This window comes from Oreochromis niloticus, linkage group LG19 (genome assembly GCF_001858045.2).
Source record: "Oreochromis niloticus isolate F11D_XX linkage group LG19, O_niloticus_UMD_NMBU, whole genome shotgun sequence".
NCBI lineage: Eukaryota > Metazoa > Chordata > Actinopteri > Cichliformes > Cichlidae > Oreochromis > Oreochromis niloticus.
In genome coordinates this window covers 19566128-19587413 of record NC_031983.2, presented here as the reverse complement: position 1 = coordinate 19587413, position 21286 = coordinate 19566128, and the positions used below count along the sequence as shown (strand labels likewise).

General features: G+C 41.0%; 1 protein-coding gene across 4 annotated transcripts in view; it reads left to right on the top strand.

The window, feature by feature from the left end:
* LOC100692877 (glutamate receptor ionotropic, NMDA 3B) overlaps window positions 1-21286 on the top strand; it is a 77825-nt gene that overhangs the window by 33476 nt on the left and 23063 nt on the right. For all 4 annotated transcript variants that reach the window (XM_019349138.2, XM_025901089.1, XM_019349139.2 and 1 more), the window contains 5 exons: window positions 5996-6696; window positions 12695-13191; window positions 14263-14534; window positions 15185-15421; window positions 19970-20116. In XM_019349138.2, coding sequence (XP_019204683.1) covers window positions 5996-6696; window positions 12695-13191; window positions 14263-14534; window positions 15185-15421; window positions 19970-20116 — 1854 coding nt within the window. The remainder of the gene's footprint in view (window positions 1-5995; window positions 6697-12694; window positions 13192-14262; window positions 14535-15184; window positions 15422-19969; window positions 20117-21286) is intronic.

The following is a 21286-nucleotide window of genomic DNA, read 5'->3' as shown; positions in this document are numbered from 1 at the left end:
TTCTCTGAGCCAACAGGCTGTTATGCTTAGATAACCATAGTCATTTGCTGTGTTAAGTGGCTGATTGCTTCACAGTCGTGTTTTGCGTGCATGTGTGAGTGTGTGCCATGCTTTCATGCATGTGTGAGCACGTAAATGTAATTTGCTCGCCTGCGTGTGTATTGCAGTTAGGTGTGCACACACTGCCACTTGTGCCTCAGCTGCATATGTTTGTGTAGCAGTGCCAGCTTCTTTCCAACACCAAGCTTAGCTCCAGTTCCCGGCAGCATGGCTGAGTAAGATTAAAGTCACCCATATTACACTTACCGCCAGGAGACGTAAGGAAATTAGGAGAAAATTAAACAATGCCATTTGCATACAATTACTCAAGAGCAAAGCAAACAGCCCAGTTAGCCACTGTCTGGTCAACTAAAAAGTGCGGCTGTCAGTGTTGCTTCATTAGTTATGCAAACAGCTTTGACTGGCCTTATTCAGTCACGGATGTTATTTGGACTGTGAGGGTAAAAAATTGCACAAATTCAACAGCTTTTATATTCATTATGTATGCATTAATGCAAGTGTATGATGTTCAGTGCCCATGTTTTCATTCGCCAGTTCTGCACTGAGGGTTAAATCACTTCGCTTAAGTTGGATTTAGATTATTTTATGTGTGCGTGTAAGCCTGCATTTGCTGACATTTTAGTCTGACATTCAGCTTTCAATCCTCAGTTTTCATCTCAGGTGTTTGAAATGTAATGCTGGCATCCTGCAGAGAAAATATTTCTCTGTCTTCCTCAATAGACGCATGCACTCTACCATCACTATCTCTTTTGTTCCTTTGTGTTGCAGACACATTCAGATGCAAACTATCGCCTTTTACCTCCTTTCACAAACACGGATATTAAACCACATATCAATTTCTCTTCCCGCTTTCATCTCAAACATATATTCCCATCTACATCTGAATTTCTCTTCCTCTGTCTCCCTTCCTATCTCTCACTCCATCCTCCCCATATACAGGCAACTCGCCTGGTGACAGTCCGGGTAAAATATTAATGTGTTCAGTGAAGTGTTGTTGTCTGGAGTGCTGCCCTGACCATGAGCTTTGTTCCTGGACAGAGGAAAAAGCTAAGCAGCCATTCAGAGGCTCAGGCAGAGGTCCACGCAGCTGGATGTAGCAGCGAGGACAACTCCAAGCAGGGCCTCACTCTATCCACCACTGCTTAGCTCAATGCAAATGAGTCATGACCGCAATGTTAAACCCAACTAGAGCTAGAGTGAGCTTTTGCAATAAATCAAGCTGCAGCAAGGTAAAGTGATCCCTTGCCTGAAGCAGTGACGGAAGGACAAGCAGAGACATCTGGTTTTTAAGTGCTTCAGCTTGGGCCTTTTTGCCTCCTTCAACAAACCAAATTCTCAAATACAAACACAGAAAATGCACTTGCTCCCATGTCCCACCCCTTTGCTTTTCCTTCCAACTTACTTTTAATAAGCTTTGAAACTGCAGGTGTTGCTGTTTTTTCTGTGCTCATTTATTTATTTTTTTGTTCAGGGAAATCTTTTTTTTTTTTTCTCCCATTTTTGGCTCTCGAAAGTCTACAACTGAGTGCACGCCTTTGAGTCTCCCAGCTTTTCTTATGGAGACCTAAATAAGGAATGAGCTAACTAACTGAGAGCTGCTACCTCCTGTTCTGATTCAACGCACTCCTGTCGGTTTGCTTACTCCACATTGCCCAAAGATCCCTCTGGGTTTATTCTCACACCTTGGTGTGTTTGCACTGTATCTGTGTCTGCTTGTTTTTGCCTACTGCGTGTGCGCCTCTCTGCTGCCTGGGAGTGTTGGGTTTGCAGTTTGTTTGAAGACCTGAAAATCATTGGCCAACAGCACACTGGAACTGTTAAGTAGAAGCAAAGGTTTAGTTCAAGGATCCTAATTTGCAGATGTGTGAAAGGGGCTATGGATTTTATATTTCATTGGAATAATGCTGACACTCTTTTAGCTTTGCTTATCTTGCATCCTTAGTTCTGAGTCTTTCTAACCTCATGCTTGTGGATAGAGCTTTTACCTGAGAATAGAAAAAGATAAGAGCATACGCACAAAAGTACACACACATACGCACACTGGAGGTCCTTACAGGTGAAAATCTATCGCTGCTTAGCGAATCCATTACAGTTCTAACCCAGCCTGAAAAAGTCCTGTGTACTTTACAAAAAAGATAAACCTGGGTCTGGACCTGAGTCGCACAGAGGGGCCCAGAACTACAGCTAGCAAGATCAGGACTGTTTGTCTGCAGCTGGTCCCTGCACTCCAAAGCAAATTCCACAAAATAGCACAGAAGGGAATCTGTGTTTCGGAAGAAGCCTGCCAACACACGCTAAACTTCCTAGTTCCAGACAGCACAGCCACTTTTAATCTTGACATCATAGCAAATATGCCACATGTATTCCTCTAGATAATGACTCAGGTGTCCTCAGGTCCGCTAAATTCAAAGTCTGGTAAGTAAAATAATAAAATGAGACTCAACCCGAGGCAAGAACACCAGGATGTCAAAAACAACACAGATTCATGCAGACAGCTCGAAGTGAAGACTGTTGTAAGCATTCACAAGCCAGAATGCAGACATATACACATGCATACATTAAATCTGGTGTGTCACTGGGATAAACACTGATGTTTCCAGCTTATTTTGAAGACACGCTGGATTAAGCTGGAGCGATGGCTGACTGGCAGAGCTTTCATTGTTCTGGATACATTGCAATACTTAAAAATGCTATATATAGGGTTTTGAAGAGCTTTCAGCTTTTTTTTTTTTTTTGAGAATGAGTGGCAAATGCCTCCTTTTTATAATCCAAAAAAGAACACAGTGTGCATGTGTGTTTAATAGAAAAGCATAATGATGAATAAAAGGCTGACTGGCAGTAAGCTGTTAGAAGCTTACTATGAGTTGGCATCAGCAGCTAGGTCATTGAATCATTTTATCTTACACTGCAACACTGTGACATAAGCAGGAAGATATGACATTCAAAAGAATTACGCAGCAAGGTGTGTTTGATGTATTTGCTTGGCCAGTGCAGTGCCTTGCCAACTTACCTTACTAAGAGTTTTCGAAGAATTTTGTTTGCTTGAGTCCTTAAGGCTGGCAATCACAATTACATTTTAATTTTAATTAAGGTTTTGGCTTCCAAAATTTCTGAAAACAGGATAATTGAGGTTAGAAAAATGTGCTACATTCTGCTTCACAATAATGCTCTCATTCCTGCATTGTAAATCCAGTGCAACTGTTTCCTTTACAACACTGGATTTTTTCCTTACCTAAAAGCCAAAGTTTAGTCGCTACCAGGCTCTGTTTAGATGTGTTTAGAGCTGTCCATGTTTATTTTTGCCACTTTGCAAAAGACCGTGGAAATGAGCATTGTTATCTACTCCAGCGAAGTGTAACCGCACTTTTAAAATTTTAGTTCTCTCCACAATTATTACTAAGAGCAGTGTGTCTGTGTGTGTTCTGCAGCGAGTCATTGCTACACCTGACCCTTGAACACAGGCTCAGGGGGAGAGAGAGAGATCTCTCCTCGGGATTGGGTATAGCAAAACTGCATTACAGAAGAATTTCTTGATCTTATTGCAAAAGTAGAAAAGGAGTTGGTGAGATAAAATGGTGTTATATCAGGCTAGAGTATTTTCAGCATACAAAGCTGAAGGTGTGTGTTTGTTGGTGATCCTTCTTTTTTGATGTTGTTTCATGTCACATTACATCACCTTTGCACCAATACGCACATCAAAAACATGTCTTTTTTACTCTAATACCACAATTGTGATGAAACATTCAAATAGAGACAAGAAATGATTAGATTAATAACCAGCATAAGCCTTACTGATGTGCTTTTTTCTTTTCTTTTTTTTTAAGAACTTTCTCACTGGGTCCACTTGTGTGGATCACACATTTGACTGCCTACAAAACATTTTCAGAAGTCTTCCCTCTCAAGTCAAAACAGCAGAGTGCTTCCTTATCTTATGGGCTGGAACTCGCGTCCTCTCGAAATGGCTCATATCACCTTATCTCTCCAGAATCACATCACGGCCCCCATGTCTGCCTCTTCCAAGTTCTCTAATTTGCTTTCTCTTCTAACACCAGCAACTACAAACACAACTTCTTTAACGCCTTGCTGAGCTTTTGCTATTATTCTCACGTCCTCACCCTTGAAGTAGTTCTGCTGTCGTGCTCCCTGTAAATTGATCTTGAGCGCAGGCTAAATGCCTTAAATGTAATTGAAATTGTAAAAGAATCTCTTTAAAAGTCAAACAAGCTATCTATGATTGTGCTAGGAAAAAAAAATAAAATAATGCTGGTACAAAAACAGCTGACGCAGCTGTGAGATATCCCGCAGATGAACATTATCACAATTAATCTGGCAGTGATAAATGCAGCAACAATTCGTCTCTCGTTTTCTAACAAGCTATGTAGACAAGGAACATAATTTACAGCTTTTTCTCCATTATGCAGACTCAGTCTGATCAGATTTTTGTAGCCTCTGACAATTTTTTCAGGACTCAGAATCATAACATAACCATACATTTAGTCGAATATTAATATTTAAGCGCTAGCTTAGATAGATCGTACTCAGAGGAACTTAGGATGAGAGCAGATATAGATTTACATACTAATTCCTCCAGCTGCCTTGAGGCTCTCTGTTGATCTTCTATCGTCACATTTTCTCCTTTGACAAAATATGCATAATATTAGTTTTATTCCTATCAGAAATACGCTGAATAAAGCTTGCACCTGTAGGCACTACCTTCCTATCTCTATTAGTCTGTGTCGTCCATTACCATCTCGCCAACAACCCCCACTTACCAGATACCCCCACATTTCTAGCCCCCCTGTGGAGTTCAAACGAGGAGACCTATCTTCAGTTGTCCCCTTGCACACACCTGGGCCTTTCCTGGAAGACAAACATACGGCATTAATTCATCCATGTCTCTGCAGACTTCAAATATTTTTTCTCTGACTCTCTTAAGAGACTCAAGGACTTTCAGCAGAGGGTCACTCTGTTTACTCTGTACTCCTGGGTGGGATATTTCCACTTGAATAAATGTGTCTCAGTGTGGGTTACATCTGTGTTCAGATAGCTTATCTTCAGATACACAGGCATGTGTGTGCTTTCCACAAGTGTTGCTGGACTTAAGCTCATAGATTAACAGTATACAGATTCAATTAGGTAACTTCTGTGTGTGTTATATTTTATACTGCACAGATGTCTTTCTGGATATATGTTACAAAGATCCTGAAAATGTGTATGCATTTGTGCCAGAGGATGTTCTTCTATTCATTTGGGTGGAGCCATTCAAAGCAAACTTCAGGTCATGTTAAGCTAAACTTTGAGCTCTTTATATAAAAGCAGTCTCCCCCCTCAACCTTGCCTGGAGCACTGATAGGATGAAAAATGGATAGAAACCCCAAAGGAAGGAGGGGGAAGGTCCATCTGTGAGCTGCATTCAAGGACAACAGTGTTATCCATTTTGGAACAGTATGAAACAAGCTAGTGTTTTCAGTGGGGTTTGGAAATGTGGGCTTCTGGATGAACTGTGGATGCTACTGTTGTCTTGCCAAGCCAACTGTGATGTTGCAGATTAGATGCGAATCATTGACTCCTTGTTTGTATCAGTGCGACTCTTCTCATTCAGAGTGAGAGATAATGAACAAATGTGACTGATTGTTTCTGATCTGTGTTGCTGTAAATTACTGCCGCATCAGGAATTGTTTTGCAGAGCTCTGGTGCATACAAAAGCTATGTTTAATGTGATTTTATGTTATTCAGCCCTGAGGTGTTTAGTTTTGGTGATATCTATTAATCTCTGTTCTGATCTTGCTTTTTATTTCCTCTCTTATCTTTCTTCTTTCTCTTTTTGTTATTTATTCTGTTTTTATATTTTTGTATTTTTTCACCTCTTTCACTGATCTACTTTTTTCTTTTGGTTCTTTCAACTCTTCTTATTTACTCCTATCCTCTGTCACAGAACCAATTTCACCTGCAGATGTCAGCCCGTGTGCCTCCATCAACCCTGGGAAGTTTGCTCCTTGCAGTTTTGCAGGGGGGAGATGGTGGGGACAGGGATAGAGGAAGCCGGGGGGACAGCTGGGGAGGAGCAGCTGTGATCTGCCCAGGCTGGGACGAAGGCGGTGATGGCTTACTGACCCACCTTCAGAAGTACAGTGGTTCAACCTGGCATTTGTGGGACATAATCAACCTGACTCGCATCACAGGGAGTAGAGATAGAAGAGGGGGGAGCAGTGAGGAGAGAAGGGAGGATCAGATGGAAGAAGAGGCTTTGAAGATCATCTCCACCCGTTTCCTGCGCTCCCCCTCACCTGTTTCCTCTGTTCTCCTCCTGGGATCCGACCCCGAGTGTCTATCCTCCGTCCTTCGGGCTGCTCAGCGCCTCGCACCATCACTACCAGCACTGCAGTGGATCATGGGATATCCCTTGTCTCCAGATTCGCTGCACACTTTAGGAGGTCCTCTTGGACTGTTAGCCTATGGGGAGGTCGGCCGCAAGCCAATAAGCTTCTATATACGGGATGCTTTGCAGCTGATTGGCCGGGCGGTCACTGCAGCAACCATGGTGAGGCCAGATTTGGCACTCATTCAGAACATGGTAAATTGCTATGACAAACCAAACCGACATGAACAGCCCTCTTCTGGACAATATCTGGCCAGGTAAGAATGTACAGAATACACCAACTAATTAAAGGGTTATTTCACATAAAAATAGCTAAAATAATGTCTTTGTTCGACCTCTAATAATATTTAGCTATATGGGGTTTTTTTGTAACAAATTACTCTATTTGGCAGCTTTGATCTGACTAGTGAGTACACACGACAGAGACAGCAAGTATAATTTTTTTGGTATACAGACTGACAGTGCAGGAACTGGTAATTCTTATTAGTCCTATGCAGTGTATTTTGTTGATATAGGCACCCTTACAGATAACAGTCAGGGGTATGGGTTGATTTGATGATGCTGATGCTGGCTATAAGCTTCCACATTTACTTTAATCGCAATTTGGTTGTTGAGCAAAGTCTAGAATTAGTGCCTAGTGTTACTTGATCATCATTAAACCCCACTCTCTGTCAATGTTCATGCACTGAGATCAACTCCAGAGTGGTATGGTTTGGTTTAGAGATGATAGTAATACCTCCTCTAAAAATAAAATGTATTGTTTCAAATGGCATAAGACTAGCTCTATACTCTCTACACTCTATACTTCCCTGCAGCTACAGGTTCACCTTAAATGACTCCTGGGTTTCTGAATTTTTGCACATAGTTTTACTATTTAAATCACCAAATGATTCATAGAAGACAGTGAAAAATTGCATTTAAAATTCTCTGGTCACATCACGAAATACATGCTAGGTCGTTAGCTTTCTGAGTGACATTTTGACATTTTTGTGAGGAGTTACTGGCTCCACTTGTGGTACTGTATGCTCTGGTTGCTGCCCTTGTCTGTCCTTTGCACCATAGGGGTGGTAATTTCTGAATAGCACTGTCATACTGGAGGTGGGGAGGAGGTCTTTATGGCATACAGATTGGCAGACTGACACCAGAGGGGTTTTGTGTGTTTCTGTTTGCTGTTGCTCCAACTCCTGCAGCTTTCAAAAAAAGGCTTCTGACAGCTTTCACGGGTCTGACAAGGTGTGGTCTACGATGATAACCACAGAAACACGGGGAAAAAAAGCTGATTGAAATACACATTAAACCTTAAACATTTTCATTTAAAGCAGAAAAACATAAATCCTCGCATTTGGACATGGAGTGCAAAAACCCGTCACACTCGCATACTCTAGAAACCCTCTTAAGCAATATGTGGCTGATAGTGCATGATGCACTGAAGCCTGATGCAATAAGTTAAATATTTTTGCTCTAACAGTTGACATGGATATACTTCAAAGGGTACAATGGATGAAACAGCACGCATCCAAGTCATGTGATACTGGTGAGGGAAGGATTTGTGGTAGGAGCTGGGTCCACAGCAAATATTGAGCCCACATGGTGCCTGCCAGCTGAGAGTGATCATAGACAACAGCCAGATAATCACAAGCTGGATTCTCACAGCACTCTGTCCGCAAAGCAGTTTAGTTGAGCACTGGGATCTCAGAACCATGGGGCATGGAGGGCCACAGGCTTTTGTGGAAGTTGTGTTATTGAACATCCATTATTAGAGTTTCAAACAAGTTAATTAGGTTCAGAGTAGCGCTGCCACGATAGATTTTTCACTTCATGGTTATTGTGGCCAAAACAACTCACAATAATGATAATAGGACAAACATTTTGATAAATTACTTGGCTAAACCACTACAAACAAATGCCGCTGATGAAAGCAGGGGCCAGTATGTATACAAAATTTGAATTTAAGAGCACCAAACTGTAGCGACTCAATCAAGCCAGCAACCATGCAGATATTAGTGCAGTTTAACAGACCAGCTTTAAATGACTCAGGCGATGTGTGACAGAGAAGCTGCAGAGACAGAAAACATGCAACAGTGGTAGTCACTTTACTTTAGTCAGGCATGAAATGCGCTGATAAGCTGAGGCTGTAGTGTAGTCCTACTTAGTGCAAGGCTGTTACTGAAAGAGAAGAGACTGAAGAGGTAAACTGGAAAGAGAGTTTATAACCCTAACTGCGCTTTTGATGGACCGTTTATGATATTATCATATGTATATAATATATTTAATATGCCGTAAAGTATTATGCAAAAGTCTTTAGCCGCCTCTCATTTCTTGATATTTTGTTTCCAAGGAGCCAGACTCGTCAGTTTTTGTTAAGTGGTCTTGAGCAAAAGTTCTGAATGGCTGCTGAACGTCTTCAAGGTTTTTCACTCATTTTCACTCTTGAATCACTTATCGCTGGCCTATCAATTATTCATTCAGTTGAAGTTGCAAAACACTGGCAAAAATAGTACAGATTGACAGGTGTAAAATTACATTTTCACCATCAAGGTGATTTCCAAAGAGCTATTAGCTGGAAACTTGTCATATCCCTGCATGGTGCGCCTTAAAAAATTAGAATAAAATGGACAAATGGAGGATAAAAGAAGAAGTGGCAGGACTGAAAATATCCTTAAAAAAGGAAAAAATGCAGCAATGACCTGACACGGGACCAGAGAGATGCATCTAGCCCTTCACATGATCCATCTACTGTTTATCAGAAACCTCATTAGAAATTGCATGACTGGCTTTCAAGAAGCAATTTTTAAGGATTGGAAACAGGAAGAAAGGGCTGAGGTATGACAAATTATACAAGAACTGGACTGAAACAGTTCTTTAAGGAGTGATGAATATAAATGTGAAACTTTGGTTCAAATAATCATCAACATATATGTAAGAAGTCAGGAGAGTAGTGCTACTGTGAGTGTCTACGGCCATCTGTATAACACTCTGTCATGGTTTGGGCCAGTGTTTTAGCCAGTGGTATGGGGTTTTTTTGGGGGGGTGGGGTTGATGAAATGAAATTGATGAATGCAAAAAAGTACAGTCAGATTTTGATCTATGTAATACCATCTGGAAAGCATCTGATTGGTAACCGCTTCATTTTTCGGGATGGCTATGATCCCAAACACACTGCCAATGTAGTAAAAGCATACCATCATATAAAAACACACAGCAGAATGCTGTAAGTCACGGACAGGCCTCCCAGGGGACCGGACTTCAACATTACTTTCATCTTAGTATCACACCAAGATATCACAACATGACTAGTAATGGCTATTGAGTAAATCTTTGATTTTCTATAAGTTGTTCTTTGTGTTTTATATTTTATTGGTTTATTGGCTGAAGTATGTTGTATTTTTTTCTCTTCTTGTACGACTGTATGAATTTTAACACCATGGTTGTTAATCTTAAATTTATATCAAGTCAAAATTTTATTTTGCCTAACACTTTAGTTGTTTCCCATGTGCCAAATGAATATCATTTCAAGCAACTCTCTATTACACTATATTTTAGGAACAATTAATAAAGCATGCTAAACTAAGACTGCAGCCAAAGTATATATTTTATCAGTTCAACTTCAGCATGTCTCCATGAACATATAAGTTTTGCTTTGTTTTTATTTAAAGAAGAAAAGAAAAGAAGACATTTTTAAATGACTCAAACTTCATCAGGACTCTTGGGGAAAAATGCAATCTTTCTGTGGACGACCAATTGGCACATGGTCTAGCCTATCAGAATAAACTATTTATAATAGAGTTCTCCACAATATAGTCTCAGTGACCTTTGTTCCTGGCCAGTGAAAGACTGATAAAAGGGGTTGTTCTATTGCACTATTCAAACTCATGCACTTGTTCTCCCTGTACTCCCTGATTCTTATCCCTCGCCTGCAACAGCCAGACACGCCAGTTCTCCAGAGAGCCTTAACAAAGCTGGAGGAAGTGAGAGACTTCCACATGGAAAAGGCAATTAACAGCTCAATGCCCTGGGGACAGAGTGAGGAAAGCAGGGAGGGAGGGAGGATGTCTTGAGATATTAGCAAGTAAAGAAGGTATGAGAGGATGAGAGGTTACAAAAATAAAAGTTACAAAATTACTCTTTCAAAGCAATGAAGATAAAAATATGAGAACCTAGCCACTTTTGATGTTGTTCTTCCGAGTGTCCAGAATCACAGAATCCCTAGGTGCTTATTCCCAAAAATACATTAGAGAGAAGGGAGAATGTGGTCAAAGACAAACAGATAGATAAAAGAGAGGAAGTAGGATACAGCTAAAGCAAAATAGAAATAAAAACAAAGGGAAGGAAGGACACACTTGTGTGGAAAAGGATGTGAGGGAGGAGAAAAAGGAGGGAAAAAGATAGCGGGTTGTTGTTATCAGAGTGAAATCTGCCAGTCAGTGCCATCTCACTCAACACAGCTGCCACGCTGATTCCATCTCCCCCGAAGAGATTAAAACCAATGAAACAAGCAGGCCTTGTATCATTCCCGACAGACGGGCAGAAAAAGACGAAGGGAGTAAACTTTCCTCCAAACTGAAGGAAGTGGACTGACAAGAGATTGAGACGCATGCTTGGGACAGTCTTATAGAGTCATCATTTACCGACCACTCCACTGACATTTACTCTGAGTGCGTAAACCAGGGCCAGGTGTTAGGGAAGGAAGCCATCCCTCTCTGACATAGCTGGGTGACTTATCAACCTGCTGTGAAATCCAGAGTCATCCTTTAAATACAGCCTTTGGCCTGATGCTACAAAAACAATCCGCAGGACCCATAACTAAAAGGTGGTGCAGCTTTAAAGTGTGCAGTACATTTTTTTTTTTTTTACACCACTGCTCTTATCCCTATATTATGTCACACTCCTATCTCACCTCTTATCTCTGGCATGAATCCAAACGTGTCACAAACAGTGGGAGAGGACCCTCTGAGACTTTGCACTTTTCTCCTTGGATAAAAGATGTAAAGCTTACAGTGTGGCTATTTTTTTTCCTTTCTTTGGCCAGCTTAGACTAAGAGTCTGGAGTTGGTTGGCTTGATGAATCTGCTGTCTGTTGGATATGATGATTCAGCCGCGCTATTACCATGAGTGATTTCAGCTCAAGGCAAGGCTAGCACTTTCGCTTTATGGCCACAGAGACAGAAGGGAGCTGCCGATGAGGAAACATAAGTTAATGTGAAAGGGAATGGGGATGGCTTCCAATCAGAGGCATTTTTAATCAAGTTCTTTACAATTATGTTGATGTTATAGTAAATCACAATGAGAAGATATAGGGCTAGGAACAAAAGCAGAATACATAAAACCTTACATATATTCACATTTTTATATCACTCGCTGTGTGGGGCAGACAGGCTTTAGTAAAGGCTAAGCTTGGAGGACAGGTTAATGACCCACAAGATAAATTTAGCCTTTTCATTATCCTTTGGATATTCCATATTTAATGAAGAATATTCTCAGCTGCCACAATCTAAGCTAATGCATGCATATAACCTAGTGATGAGAGTGAGAAAAGAAGAAAAGATGGGGGAAAAAAAATTAAGCGCAAGAGGAAAAACCTGTTTTCTGTTTTGTGAAAGGACTCCGGCTCAACCACCCGTTTCTATTATACGGAAGGAAAACTTGCCATTTCTAGCCTTGACCCAGACATCATCAACAGTCCCGGCACGGTTCAACACCCATACTGAATGCAGTGATCCCTGCATACTTTAACATTTAAACAACCACCCCTATGATTTACATGACAATCCCTTACTAATCAGGACATGATCAAACAGAACTTGTATGGCTTGACGATGTCCGCGTGATCGACTGCTAAGACATGAGCAAAAAATCCCTGCGTGGTTCAAGAGGCCAGGAGAGATTTATGTGCGAATGGGGATTGCTCCTCCTAATGTGTGGAGACGAGTGAGCCGAATAGCAATGACTGTCTGTATGGACTGGCAGATAGGAGGAGAAGACCCTCACTGCACTGCATTAACTTTTAATTATGACTCTCTGGAAGATGCAATTACCCATTAGAGACTAGACTTGCTTAAGCTCTGCAACCACACTGTAACTTTTTTCTTGCATTAGCCCCATTTTCCTTTTTTCATAAGCCTTTTTTCATAGACTATGTTTAGTGTCAACTGTATAATATTGCAGGCTGCACTTTTTTAACGTGGATGTCAAGTTTTTTTTCTATATTTTGTTGGCTTCCACTTATTATCCGTTCTTTTTCCTCTGTCCCTCGAGGTTTCTCTCCAACACTTCCTTCACCGGGGCCACAGGCCTGATCCAGGTCGATGCTGGTGTTTCTCGGATCCTGTCCTCCCAACTGTTTCATGTATGGAGTCTGAAGAGAGGTGCTCTGGGGCAGCCTGCTTGGGTTACTGTAGGCCAGTGGACCCGAGGTCGCCTGGAGTTGGAAGGGGGCATTCTGGGACTGGTGGGAGGGTTCATGACCAGCCAGGGACAAGGTCTTGGAGCCGGGGTGAGGGGAGGGGATGGCCAGGGTGACGGTAACTTTGGAGGTCGCTGGAGGCCGGGACTTTCGGTTGAAGGACACCGCCTCAGGGTTGTGACCCTGGTGGAACACCCATTTGTCTTCACACGGGAGGTGGATGAGGATGGATTGTGTCCAGCTGGACAGCTTTGTCTGGACCCCAAAACTAACCAGTCTAGTATAATACATGGCCTTTTTAACCAGCTTCACAACTCAAATACTACAACAGTAGACTGGGATGGCACAGGTGAGCTTTATTTTGGCATTTGTCCATAGAATACTGTCATTATAGAACTATTATACTGTAGAAGTGTAATACTTGTCAGAAACATTTTAACGTGAACTGTGAGCATCTATGACTTCTAATTTATGGCCTCTCCAAGCTTTTCTTACATAAGCCCTCAGATCTTTTCCCTTCACTTTCAGTGTTGCTGTATTTGGCTGGCCATGTCTCTAGAGCACATGTGGAAATTTGAGGTAGAATCAATAAGGGATTGCACCAGGTCAGTTTAGTTGAAAATATAACAGGGTCAAGGTCAAGGGCTACACTCACCAGCTACATCTTTCATGAATGAAGAGCATAAAGGAATTAAATCAATAAGAGATCAAGACTACCTTCTCAAAGATGTACTACTACTATCTTTCCTTCACACAGGAGATTATCTAGCAGCTATACATCCAGTCCACAGTATAGCAGGAAAAGTCATCCTGACTTTAACTTTAATCAGCCGATTGCATATGGAAGCTATAGGAAGCTATATTTTTTCACGATGATGCAGGTACTAAATGTTGATGTAAAATGTGAATTTATTCAGTTGCCATTGATAGGATTAATCGTTTCAATGCAAAGGGGTACTACCTCCTTTACATAACTTTAAAAAATATCGAAAATAAAATTCACGATGGTTCATTTGTAAAAGAAGTCCAGAAGCCAAGCAAGAGCAACTGGGATGCTGCTGATGTTGATTAAGCGATATTGCAAGGAAAATGTTTGCCAGAGCAGTTAAAATGGCAAACATGGCAAGAACTTAAAAATTCATATTGTAGTAGCTCCATTACATCTTGCCAGCTCTACTTTTTTTAATGAGTTTGAGGGTTGTTAATTTTTTTTTTATCCCAGTACTTAATGTGAATAAATGTAGCCCATGCCAGGTCATAAAAAATGTCCCAGCTGAAGTGTAATGTAAGAATCCATCAACATTTTCCTTGAGACATGGTTGTATGTGGACAATTCCCATATGTGCAACCACATCCAAATTCAGACATGGATATGAATGTCTGAATGGATATCACATCATCATCATTTCTTTCCTCTCAGAACTACCAGAGGACCTGAGAAAGTGCTGCTATGGGTACTGCATTGACTTGTTGGAAAAGCTGGCAGAAGACATGGGCTTCACATTCGACCTATATATTGTGGGAGATGGAAAGTATGGGGCGCTCAGTGGGACAGGACGCTGGACGGGACTAGTAGGAGATCTGCTGAGCGGAACTGCCGACATGGCCGTCACCTCTTTCTCTATTAACTCTGCCAGGAGCAGAGTCATAGATTTCACCTCACCCTTCTACTCCACCAGCCTGGGCATTCTGGTACAACTGCTTGAAGTCATCATTAATTGTTGGAGGTTTAAACTTGATTTTTTACGACTGTAGAATTCATGGGGCATGTCCTAAAAATGTGCTCTATCTTAAGTGAAAGCACTGCAGTCCTCAGTGTTACTTTGACTTTTTATGCCTCTGTTGGTGTGATTTAATCATTTGGCCTGCAGCTACTTATTGTTCACCCTAAGCCCCCTCACCTTGGTATCGTGGTAAGGAGCGGGAGATCATTAGTTGGGGAATAATTAGTTTATGGAGTTTTGAGAGTGTATGTTAATTACTGAACTTCAAAATTGGATGCAGTTTAAGAGTGTGTAATGAGTCTAAGAGGCATTTAAGAGACAGAGCCCTCAAACATGCTGTAGTTATTCTTTGATTGGTTAGCATTTCCCTCTATAGCTGACAATCTGCAACGCATGATATGATCTGACAATACAGCTCCATTTGAAAATGAGATATTCATCATTTTAACAAGTGATTTCTTCTCCTGGCTGAATGATGAATAGCACGGAATAAAAACAATGTGTGCAATTCTTTTTTAAACTAATTTGCAGAGGAGTCATTAACAGAAGTTTATACAAACAATGCATGGCAATCAACGGTCTCAAGTCAGCTTCTTGTGTTTGCATGTGATCCAACAGGTCCGTAGCCGGGACACTGCAGCTCCCATTGGAGCCTTCATGTGGCCCCTCCACTGGTCCATGTGGGTGGGTATTTTTGTCACGCTGCATCTCACAGCGCTCTTCCTCACCTTGTATGAGTGGAACAGCCCCTTTGGCATGACACCCCATGGCCGGAACAGACTACGTGTATTCTCCTACTCCTCTGCTCTGAATCTCTGCTACGCCATACTGTTTGGACGCACTGTCGCCACCAAGGTAAGAAAGCTCTTCTCTCTGTGATTAATTGGCATCATGTGGGGCGGGGCGAGGAAAAGTCATTGCAAAGAAGAGGGGGAGGGGATGCTTTATGGGAAAGTGTACGCCAATGGCAAAGGAAAGTTGAAAGAGGGTGCTAGAGAGAAAAATGATGGAGATGGCTAGGGAAAAGAAAAGATTGATAGGGGAGAGGTTAAAAAGGTAGGCAGTGATGAAGTAGAAAGGTACAGGGAGGATAATGCGCATACAGGGACAGAAAGGGGAAAGGGTAAGTGAGTGACAGAGAGTGAAGGAGTTATGGTGAGGATGATGGGGCTCAATGAAGGTGGTGAAAATGGGAGCAAGTTGAGGTTAGCTCCCCAACGCAGTCAGACCCAAAGTTAAAAATAAGAAGGCACGGAGAAGAGGGCCAGTGAGGGGGATAGGAAGGTGAGAAGGCGAATCAGGAAATAGGTTTCAAAAAGACGGTATTAGGAAGGCTGACAGAGGGATGGTGAGATGGGGTTGAAAGGGTAAGTGGGTAAGCAGGGATGAGAAAAGCAACAGATTGACAGTGGCGTGGAGGTGGGCAGAAAGGGGATGATGTAAGGAGGGAGGGTATGCGAGCGGGCAAAGTTGACACAGGTTAGTATCAGGGAGAAATAGAATTGCGAAAGATAAATGGAAGTCAAATCCTCAGACTGAGGCAAATTTATCTAATAACTTGAAAGCAACTTGAAAAACAATGTCTGTTACTTCAGAGATTTAAAAAAGAAAAAGGACAACTTATTTTCATGGCATTTGTTTGATATGAAAATGTAAATTACAAATATTAAATGTACCTTTGGAGTAACAGCATTCTTCAAAAACTTGTCAGATTTAACAGATTGTGTGACACCCACAGTCACACTGGTGCACAAACACAATCTCAATGTATTTGCCAGTGAATAACGACTCTGTCTTCTGCATTCTTTGTTTTATAAAGCTTTACATTGTTCCAGAATCAATCATTAAGATAACTTGCTTGCTTTTCAAGTTTCCATGCAGTAACATCTTTTCCTTAAATTATTCCTGTCCTTATAGTGAGATTGTCGCTCATAATATTTAAATAAATACAAAACCACATTTTACCCTTAAAGCAAGCTGAGAAAACGACTTAAGTGGAAGAGCGGTCGAGTGATTAGAAAGACCTTCCCATTATTGAAAGGTCACAGGTTTGATCATCGCATTGGCGATGTGTCAATTAACAGGTTGTGTTCATTAGCAGCCCTGTGACCTGTTAAAATGTCCTTGAGCAACTCTCTGAACCTCTGTGTGCTGGGTCACAGCCAAGTAGTCAGGTTTACTCGGGCTATGGGAAAGAAAGGGGGAAATAAATTGACCGCTAAACCTTTACTGCTGGGTTGAATTTTACAATTTGACTAAATGATCAGGAGAATGTCAAGACAAGGAAGCCAACTGAAAAAATTTTGGCTGTTTTTAGTCTTTCTAAAATACAAATGCTTAAGGGATATATTTAGGTTTTCCTCTTCTAACATAAGCTGTTATCCTCAACATACCTGACTACTACAGATAGTAATAACTGAGCATCACTTCCGAGTCCAAGCACAAGAACCATTAATCTGTGTGGTTGTGTTTCACAACAAGGACCTCACTGTATTGTACTATAGGAAGTTGCCATTCCTATCAGAGTTTAGAGTAACATTAGGTGCTCTGTTTTGCTCTTCATTTCCTTTGATTTTACACTCGAACAACCCCAGGTAAAAATAACCGAGATAGCAATGTGCTTGTCAACATATCTTACCTTAAAAGCCATTTGAGATTGGAAACAAGTGTGTTAGCTGATGAACTGTTGCTTTTAGAATGAATTAGCAGTCGCTTTTAAGTGATACTTGACCTTTAAATTGAGCAGGGGTTTATTTTATCAACTTGCAGGATTGTAATGTTTTGCCTAGGAAGTACAGCTTTAGCCTTATTATATAGGCTAATAATAAAATCACAAGTAGTCCATAGTGTCATTTTGTAGCCATCAAGTTCACTTTCAGTTACAGCTCCTTTAAATGATTCATGTTTTAAAACCAGTCAGCTAGAAACATCACAGAAGTCAGCCATCCCGTGGGGCCAATGTTAGCTTAATTAGTTTTCTAGCCAGTACTGCTAAAATGTCAGTAAAAGCTGCATTTTTAGCAGTTAGAAGAATGCTTTTGTCAATGTTCACCCAATGTATGTTATTTCTTAAAGTTATTTTTTTCCACCCTCTGTTACATTCCCAATCTGTCAGCAATGGCTGCAAAAGGCTGCTAGCGTAGCCTCATGGGGGCAACAGAAAATCTCAAAAGGTATTCAGTTTACAAATACAGTTACATTTTAAAAAGCTCACCATCAGCTAAACATTCACAACCAAAGTCGATTGCTAGCAAGCAAACTCACAATATTGGAACATAGATCTGACAGGCCATGTAAGTATCTGTAGCTCCTCACCTCTACTTTTTGATGAAGGGCATTCTCCTATCTTTCACTTTGGCAAAAATTCTCAGCAACTCTGTCAATGAAATCAAAAGGTTTCATTGAACTCATTGCCAAGTCTCTCCTGTCCACAGGTGTTTCTAGGTAGACTTTAATCCTTTTCAGGCAGGGAGAAGACCTCTCTGCAGATGTGCTTGTAATAGGAATGGTGAGCATCAGCCTCAGCAGCTTGCACACTTCAGTTAAAGCAGCGGTCAGTTCATTTCTTATGAACGTCTCCAGCAGCTCATCCAGCAGCTTGTAAAAGCGGGCATACACACGAATGACCTGGTTTAAAAAACCTCAGGCATGAAAATGAAATCAAAGTCATTCCACTTTTATTTCAGGGCAAAGATCCCATCCAGGCCTAATGATAACACATGATGTTAAAAGCAATTTTCTTTATTATCTCAAACCTCATGTACGGCTCGCACAGCCAGGTTTCTTATGTTCCACCATCTTCTCGGGTATTATTGTCCGCCTCAGTGAATAGCACTGTCTTTTTATCTGAATAGCTGAAAAAGTTGTGAAAGCTGTAACGATAGGCAAAAAGAGATTTTAATTCCTGTTTGTTCCCTGAGGCAGAGCCAAGTTAAACTTGTGCACATGACAGTGAATAAACAATGCATACTGGCATTTCAAATGTCTCGCTCCATCATATGCTTGACAAATGAGATTCGTTTCAGGATGGTACTTTGTAATTGTCTTGATCACAACAGTCACTCTTTATCAAAGAGACCACTCACGCACATTTGTGGACTATGACAATCAATTTGCACCTGTACATGTGCAGTATCTCTCTGGTGTCATGTAGTTTGACTACCATGAAAAGTGCAAAGAATGAAAATCCAGCTCTGTTGTGTCAGGGGAAGAAAAGAATAACAGAGCTTAAAAAAATATAATCCCTGAAGCTCTTGTGACAGCTCTATGTTTACTTTCGCTCAGTCAGAGCTAAACTTAGCACAGAACACAAATGAAGCATTTACAGTAGTAGAGTTGAAACTTGTTGTGAACCCTTTACTGCACTAACAGAAGCCACTAGTAGTGTTAGTTTGAGTACCATAATTTACTGAGTAATGCATTTATTCTGTGCTGCTCCATGCACATGTGCAGCAGTGGAAACAACAACAAGAAAGAAAGGAGCGTACCTCCATGCTGTTAAGACTTTCAGCCTGAGCTGTGAAGTGAATTGAGAGTATCTAGACAACATGAGTTTTGACCAAGTTATTAAGCAGCTAATTACGTGTGGCTAAGGACTGATAAAACTTCGTCCTGACCGTTGGCTCCACACTGCAGGTTAATGGCAGTGGTTCCTTAGGTTTGTTAAACATGAAACTGTGACTCTCTGAATCCATGTTTTAAGACAATTCCAGGGCATAAGTGCTCTGTCAAGGTAATGATAATGTTAAAAAAAATATTTGAGATGATCCTTATTCAAAATTTCCACTTGTAACTCTGCCCTTATGCGACAGGCTTATAGAACAAAAAGCTCAACAAAGAGAACAACAAGAATTTATGCTTGCATTGTGCATGCCATTCTCTGTTTCTCCCTTTTGAATTCCCCAATTAATTGTGCAAAGAGTTCTGAAACACTTCAGAAACCTTTATAATGGGTTACAACCTTGTTTGTATAATTAATATCTCATTAATCCCGAGCCCTTACAACACTGGAAATTCATCTCTTTTCTTCTTTTAAGTGGATTTTAATTGGTGGAATAAATAAATGATCCCAGTGTTCAGGTGGATTCATTCCCCGAAGCAGCCAATTTCACGGAAAGATATTTTTGACGTGTCACACTAACAGTCACATTTTGTTAGATTTTGTGTTTCGCATTAGATGTTCTTTTGCTCTGTTTTAATAAATGGGATTGCCTTTCCTTGGGGAGCAGAATTGCTCTGTTGGGAAAAGGATGAAGAGGATACATATCTGAAGCTGGGACACCTTTTTAAACACATTTTCTTTTTTTTGCTTTTGTCCTTTCTCACATATATATTTTCAAATCTAGTTTCTGTCAAAGGCAACCGAAACTCAAATTTCACCTGTCATACGTCTCCACTCTACAGACCCCTAAATGCTGGACAGGACGCTTCTTGATGAACCTTTGGGCTATATTCTGTTTACTGGTGCTGTCCAGCTATACGGCCAACCTTGCTGCAGTAATGGTGGGGGAGAAGACGTTCGAGCAGGTTTCAGGAATTCATGATGACAAGGTTAGACCACTTTCGAGGTCACAAACATGCAACTCCAGAAATGTTAGCATGCTACACACATATTCACACACGATAATCTTACACAAGGACAAACTAATGAGAAGAGAGTGAAATATTTGTGAAGGCTTATTGCTTTCCATTTCCCTAAACTCTGTAGGGAGTTCAGGGCTACTGTGAATTTGATATGTGCCCCATCGTGATAGCTGCCCTCTCTTGGGCTAAAGATGATCAAAATGGGAGCTGGGAGTTTTGGAGAACCAAAATTGTTGTTGTTTCCAAACATCAACATGCATCGAAGAAATCCTATCAAAGGAAACTCACTGAGGCAGGTTCCCTGCCCACAGCTAAAAAGGTACATGAATCAAACAATAACTTTAAAAGCTTCGTGCCCAAACTATACCGCTAATGGCAAGGGTAAATTAAAACAGACAATTAAAGTTATGCAGAATTTATTGTATTCAGGCATTGAATATGCACAATATCTATATAACAAACTATCCAACCAAGACTTAATTTTAATAAGGGAAAAATACTTCCTTCCACTCCCACTGGAGACCCACTGCCGACAATAGGGCTGTGTTCAGCCCCAGCAAAATGTAGTAAAACCATTATTTAAATGGATGCAGTGCCGTGTTGTTTGTTGTGTTTTGTGCAAGAAACACACCCATGGCAGTTGATCCATTGTGTGCACTGCCTCTTTTAAAATTGCTGGGCTTTAATATAGATGTCACTGCTGACTGGGTAGCACTTCTCACACACTCACCAATATGAGAAAAAACATACCTTAAAGCCTGGTATATACACTGTTTCCCATCCTTCAAGGAAACTTGTTGTTCAACCCTGAAATCAGAGCAAAATGTGGCGCCTGGTGGAGCAAGGGGCTTATTCAAGAGAGGAATCAAAGTAAATAAATACTTAAATCAAAACAGTAGTCAAGAAAATCAGCTCAAGTTAGATATCTTACTTATTTTAGCTAACACCTGAAAGATCCTGGGTTCAAGACCTGAAGGAGACAAAAACCCAGACTCAGGATGTTCCACGCTATTTCTGGTCTCAAGCCTGGATTAATGGGAGGGTTGCGGAGTTGCATCAGCACGGACATCTGGTATAAAAATTGATATCAAATCAACCTCGGAGATCCATCTCCTGTAGCAACCCCTTGGGAATAAG